Source organism: Rhizophagus irregularis, chromosome 5 (genome assembly GCF_026210795.1).
Source record: "Rhizophagus irregularis chromosome 5, complete sequence".
Lineage (NCBI taxonomy): Eukaryota > Fungi > Glomeromycota > Glomeromycetes > Glomerales > Glomeraceae > Rhizophagus > Rhizophagus irregularis.
In genome coordinates, this window is record NC_089433.1 from 1,158,280 (window position 1) to 1,164,959 (window position 6,680).

At 27.4% G+C, this 6,680-nt stretch overlaps 2 protein-coding genes across 2 annotated transcripts; both read left to right on the forward strand.

The window, feature by feature from the left end:
* Positions 1 to 1,467: 1,467 nt before the first annotated feature.
* Positions 1,468 to 5,180, forward strand: OCT59_024798 (uncharacterized protein). Its single transcript, XM_025309466.2, has 2 exons — positions 1,468 to 3,946; positions 4,021 to 5,180. The coding sequence occupies exons 1-2, from the start codon at positions 1,746 to 1,748 to the stop codon at positions 4,865 to 4,867; spliced, it is 3,048 nt and encodes a 1,015-aa protein (XP_025172929.2). The 5' UTR covers positions 1,468 to 1,745; the 3' UTR covers positions 4,868 to 5,180.
* A 648-nt stretch (positions 5,181 to 5,828) lies between these two features.
* OCT59_024799 (uncharacterized protein) lies at positions 5,829 to 6,433 on the forward strand (the record flags this gene model as incomplete). Its single annotated transcript, XM_025327112.1, has 2 exons — positions 5,829 to 5,992; positions 6,154 to 6,433. 2 exons carry the CDS (start codon positions 5,829 to 5,831, stop codon positions 6,431 to 6,433), a joined length of 444 nt encoding a protein of 147 aa, XP_025172928.1.
* Between the last annotated feature and the right edge of the window lie 247 nt (positions 6,434 to 6,680).

A 6,680-nucleotide genomic window follows, 5' to 3' on the forward strand; every position in this document is an offset into this window, starting at 1 on the left:
AAAATTATTTGCAAAATGATATCGAAAATTATCCGATTTTTTTGATTTTCTTTATTACTAAATAAGTCATACATTTTGTTAATTTATTTCATTTATTCAAAAGATTATAATCCATTTCTTAAACGAAATAATACTTTAATGGCAATAGTAAACATTATATGACTTGAAGAGATATGCAATGGTCATCCGCCATTAAAAAAATCCGGCGCTGAGGCGTTGGGTCCACAAAGCGCTTGAATTTTAAATATTTCTCGCGATTATCCATTAAAGCTAGAGAAAATTTCAAATATAAAAGATCTTAAGTTTTCGACCTTCTTACTTTTATTTGTAATCGAAAGAGCTATTTTAAACAACATATAAAAAATTGACTCAGATATTTATTCTCTTTTTATTAAATTTTTCATTATTAAATAGTTATTGGATACTAGATATCGGTCGAACACTGGTCGAACACAATACTGCGGTGACCAATAGGAATTAATGCTACTAATAACGATTTAATATAATCCCGCATATTCCTAATCGACTGAACAACAACAAAATATTATTAAATTTCCTACCCAAGTTGAAAATATTATAAACCATTTTTTTAATGTTTCTTAATTTATTAAAATTTTAATTCTAGTAAATATGATATGACAGAATTTAGCAATAGCTAAATTTTAATATGCCTACATTTCATTACTATTTGATATTCGAATGATAAACATTTGTTTGTCAAAGTTAACCTTTATTATTACGATCGTACAAGTTTAGGTGTTATGCATAAATGTATATGATATACATGCATAAACTTTATTTTTACTAGTATCTACTCTTAGCGCTCTAGTATGTTCGTGGAGAACGAGGCATATTTACTCAAGTATGAAGAATAAGACTAATTAAAAATTGTAATATAATTAAGAAAAATCGTTATTATTAGTTTATAATAAAAAAAAAATCACACTGGTCCTATCAAATTCACAATAACTGCGCAATTCCTAAAAATAATTTAAAAAATCAAAATTAATATTTAATATTTTACCGCTAAACTATTTTGGTATATTTACGTAGTAATAGTCGTACGAAAAGAAGTAAAGAAGCCCGCGTCCTTTTTCATGATACATTATTAAGTAATATATTTATAATCCATTTTATTATTTTATTGAAAGAAAAAAATAGATTATATAATTAAATGCAATGAAAAATACAAAGACTACTTGCGATTGATTAAGCATCATATGATTTGAAGCGTAATACTTTCTTAACCACTGTTTAAATAACACGTACATACTAGGACAAATTAGGAAATAAAGGCACATATGACTTGTACTATCAATAAACATTTGTAATTAATGCTTTTGTTGAAGATCCTTTAAAAAAGGGGAACTTTCTCCGATTTGATAATCTTGATTTAATCATCTGACTGACTGGTTTTTGTCTCTTAATTTAGTATAAAAAAATTTTTATTGTTTTGTTTCCAACTTTGTTACTTTTTTTTTCTTTCTCTTAAAAAAAATGTATATATGATTTTCATTATCATTACCTATCAAATATATCAAATATGTAAATATTTACGTTTAAAAAAAAAAGTTCTACCAAGTCGTTTCATATTAAAGTTTTTAGTATGATCGACAAAAGTAGTAAATAGATTAGAGATAACGTTCATTTATGAAATTAATTATATAAACCTCACTTTTATCAAAAAATGTTAATTTTTGGCATGACCCTTTTATCCTATTTTAAATTATATTATTGAAATATTAATGAAAACACTCGTTCGTCCTTCATATAGTAAGGATTTTTTAGACCGCGGGACATTAAACGGGGGATATTTTCACAATATTGGAAATATTAATAATATCCAACGACACGATGATAGATATTCGATTAAGGCTGAAAGCTTAGATATGGGCGTTTATTTACAAGAAGATACTTTTGTCTCTGAAATTAAATATACTAAATTAGTTTATTTCATCATTGATTATCAAAAACGTAATATAAAGGTAGAATTTGATGTTCATGGTAAATTATATTCATTAGAAAATGAATTCAATAATATTGAAGGTGAAATTTATGTTGAACAACAAAGACCTTATTGGTCTATTACCATCGCAAACAAATTTCCGCCAAGGTATTCAATACGTGATGATAACAAACGTTCTTTTAAACGAATGACGAGAATACAAAGTTTAAGAAAAAGTAATGAACCACTTCAACCACATATGTCTGATAATAGTGAACAATTAGGCAAATGGGTAGTTTTTAGAATATCCTTTAACAATCAAGCTAATAATCAATTTTATCGTTTTATAAATATGATTGATAAAGCTAGAGATTATTCATTAGTATCTAAATTTAATAAACCATTAAAAATAGTAGCTGGGTCAACTTTAAACAAATATGTGAACCGTTCAAATTTAGATTTTGACATCCTATATATGATCGAATGTAACCTTTCTTTTAATTACATTCACGATTATAATTTAAATGAAGATTTTTTTTCCTTTTTATCCGTTCAACCAAAAGACGCTGTAATTTATGTTTTGGAAAAAATATTTGAAGAGAAAAATCGTATATACGATCCTTTATTATATTTACGTTCAGAGATCAAGAAACGTATTAATGTTTCTGTCAAATTTAATGAAGTACCTAATCATTGTGCAATGATGCGTAAGGTAGTAGTAACTCCTACTACTATGTATATGTTACCTCCAACTATGGAAACTTCTAATCGAGTGATTCGTAATTATGAATATAAAAAAGATAATTTCTTACGAGTACATTTTTCTGATGAAGCATCAAATCCAATCGGTTCATCAAGTGGAAATTTTAATGATACTTTTAATGATGCTTTATATAATAGGATTTATTATACATTAAATAATGGTATTAAAATTGGAAATGTACATTATGAATTTTTGGCCTTTTCTTCAAGTCAATTGAGAGATCATTCTTGTTGGTTTTTCGCATCAACTGAGGATTTAACCGCAAATAATATAAGAAAGTGGATGGGTGATTTCTCGGATATCAAAACTGTTGCAAAATATGCTGCACGTATGGGTCAATGTTTTTCAAGTACTAGAGTGATTCAATATGTTCCAGTTAGTGATATTAAAGAAATTCCCGATATAATTAGAAATGGGTATACATTTTCTGATGGTATAGGAAAAATATCTTTTTCATTAGCAGAAGTAATTGCAAAAGAATTAGATTTAAAAAGAATTCCAAGTGCTTTTCAATTTAGAATGGCGGGATATAAAGGAGTTTTATGTCAATCACGTTATTTGAGAGCAAATCAAGTTCAAGTTCGTCCAAGTCAACATAAATTTAAATCAAATCATAATATATTGGAAATTGTTAGATGTTCATCTTACCTTCCATCTTATCTTAATAGGCAAGCCATTACATTATTATCAGCATTAGGAATACCAGATGATGTATTCATTCGAATGAAGGATCAACAAGTCAGTGAATTGAGTAGAATTTTTGAAAGTGATCTTTTAGCGTTAAATGTTTTACAACAAAATATTGATGAATATGAAACTTCACAATCACTTATAGAATTAGTAAAAGCTGGATTCCTACAATCAAAAGATCCTTACTTAATTAATTTAATTTCTTTATTTCGTATCAAGATGTTACAAGATCTTAAAAAGAAAGCAAAAATTCGTGTGGGTAGAGGAGCATTTTTAATGGGTGTATTAGATGAAACGAAAACTTTAAAAGATAATGAAGTGTATTGTTGTATATCTGATCCTTGTAATCCATCTAAAAGAAAAGTAATTACTGGAACTTGTATTGTATACCGTAACCCTTGTTTTCATCCTGGAGACATACGAATCGTTAAAGCTGTATATTGTAATACTTTGAGCAATCTGATGGATGTATTGGTATTTCCTTCAGTTGGATATCGTGATATTCCAAATCAATGTAGTGGTGGTGATCTAGACGGTGATGATTTTACGTATGTACAATAATTAAACTATGTTAAATTTATATTAATTATTAAAAACAAAATCTAACTATTCCTCTTTTTAGAATAATTTATGACGAACATCTAATCCCAAGTGAAGCGCATGAACCCATGAATTATAAATCTAAAAAACCAAAACCGGTCGATCATGTAACTATGGAAAGCATTAAAGCATTTTTTGTAAATTATGTATTTTCTGATCAACTTGGTAAGATCGCCAATGCTCATTTGGCAAAAGCGGATTCTTTTCCAAATGGCGCACTCCATGGACAATGTAAAGCTCTCGCTCATTTACACTCGGATGCTGTAGATTTTCCAAAAACGGGAATACCGGCAATAGTTCCACAGGAACTTCGTGTAGAACGCTTTCCAGATTTTATGGAAAAACATGATAAACTAAGTTACGAATCTGAAAAAGTTCTGGGTATTTTATATCGTTCTATTAAAGTAGTAGACTATGAACGATATACTAGTTTGAATTTCGATAAAAGGTTATTATATGTTGAAGGATATGAAAAATATTTAAATAATGCATTAAGACTTAAACGTGCATATGATGCAGAGATAAAAGGGGTCATGAATCAATTTGGAATTATGACCGAATTTGAAGTAGTTAGTGGATACATTATTAATACAATTACCAAAATTGATAAGAAAAAACCAAGAAATGTAATAAAATCTGTAATGGATACAATAATTCCAATTAGAAAAAGTTACCGAAAAAAATTTGAGGAAGAGTTTTATGAAGAAGGAACTAAAATTATTCCATCAACAGCTTCTGATCAAATGAAATCAAAAGCCGTTGCTTGGTACTGTGTAACGTATGGATTGAAGGATGAAGATATGATATCTTTTCCTTGGATTGTGTACGACATTTTATGTGAAATTGTTAAAAATAGTAAGATTAAATGATTATTCAACCTAATTTTTTTTTAGGTCAAATTATTATATTTTATATATTCATATTTAAGGTTATTATTATTGATATTTATTCATTTTATTATTTTAGTATGTATGTTATTGTAACAAATTAAGTAAATTATAATTTGTGCCATGTCGCCATTGCGCTGGTATTAAATTTGGTGTTAGTTTAGGATGGTTATTATTAGAATTTTGGATGTTTTACTATTGAATGTCACACCATTATATCATACCAGCGCTGTGGCGCCATGGCATTAAATTATAAAATTCATTAAATAAATATATTATTTTTTTATGATTATTATTTTATTTATTGTGCGTTTTTTTTTAAAAAAAAAATTATCTGATTATAATTTTATAAGATAAAAACAGGTAATCTAAAAATTGTATTTAACTATTTACTATTTTAATTTATTTAGCCTCGCTCTTGTTAACCATTTAAAAAATTTTATTAATAATCGTAAAATATTATCCAAGAAAAGTAATTTAATTAAGCCGAAAATTGCATGATTTATTCAGGATAATTTCTTAACGAGACTTCCGGGAAATGTTAGCACGTGATTCTCATTCACGCGAATCAAAATTCTTAGAAATTTCAAACATATTATATATTGAAGGATATTTTTTAGTAATTTAAGGGAGAAAAAATTTTTTTTCAAAAGTTCCCGAAGAATTCTCACGCAACATGTAGAAAAATTCTAGCATATCATAAATAAAAATTAATTTTTTTTATGTAAAGTTCATAATTTAAGTAAGAATTCTCATTGCATCTGTCTGTTTGCATCATATTTAAATTTTACTTACAAATCTTCATCTCTAGGAATCATGAGAAAATTAAAATGCGATTATAAATATATCTTGAATTCGGAGTTTTCCTAGCCCTCTTAATTTCATCAAGGACAAAAATGTACAAATCAAATTTTTCTATAAACATTACGGTTATTAAAACAAGATGTCTCTAATTAGCAATAATTGGATGGATTCTGTTAGTAGAATCTTCGATGATCTTATTAAAGATTTGAACGTCGCTAAACGTGGCAACACTCGCACTCGCCGCTTTCCTGCGTTGGAAGTTCATGAAACTGAGAAAGAATATATAGTCTATGCAGAATTGCAGTATATAATTGATTTTTTTTCATTATATTTACGTATTCTTTGAATCAAATAATGAAACATTATTATTTTATAGGGATTTAGTAAGGATCAAATTAACGCTGATGTTCGTGACAACGTTCTTGTCATCTCCGGTGAATTCAAGAATGACCAAAAATTTCAAGACGGAAAACTCTTGTCAAAGAACGTCGTTATGACAACTTTCCTCGTAGTATTTCGATACCTCCAAATATAAAAACTGAAGAGGTTACGGCCAAATTTGAAAATGGTGTTTTACGAAATGAGACTTCCCAAGTCAGCCCCGCAAGAAAATCGATATCAAATAAAAAGACAGCACTAGTAGCAATAGTCTTTGTAAATTTCAATGTTTTAAACAATAATATAATTGTTATAAATAATAAATCATTATTTTTTCCATCAACAAATGGAAGTTATAAAAACTAAAATATGTAATGTGAGCGCCAAATATTTTTATTCTGTTAATTTAATTAATTTAACACCTAATACGCTGTTTACGTTTCTAGTAAATATGTAAACAAAATTGAAGAACATTAACTTATTAAAGTTTTTGAGACAATGTGATTATTAATAATACGTAATTCGCGTCAATAATTTCGAAATTTTTTTACCGAAAATTTAATTTTTAAATCTTGAGGCTCAAGGTCTAACCGTCTTGAAAAAATATTTCTAA

What these genes read in the sequence shown, in the direction of transcription:
- OCT59_024798 (XM_025309466.2), top strand. Translation starts at nt 1,746, where the DNA reads ATGAAAACACTCGTTCGTCCTTCATATAGTAAGGATTTTTTAGACCGC. An exon ending in CTAGACGGTGATGATTTTAC is followed by an intron (nt 3,947 to 4,020) that starts GTATGTACAATA and finishes TCCTCTTTTTAG; the next exon opens with AATAATTTATGACGAACATC.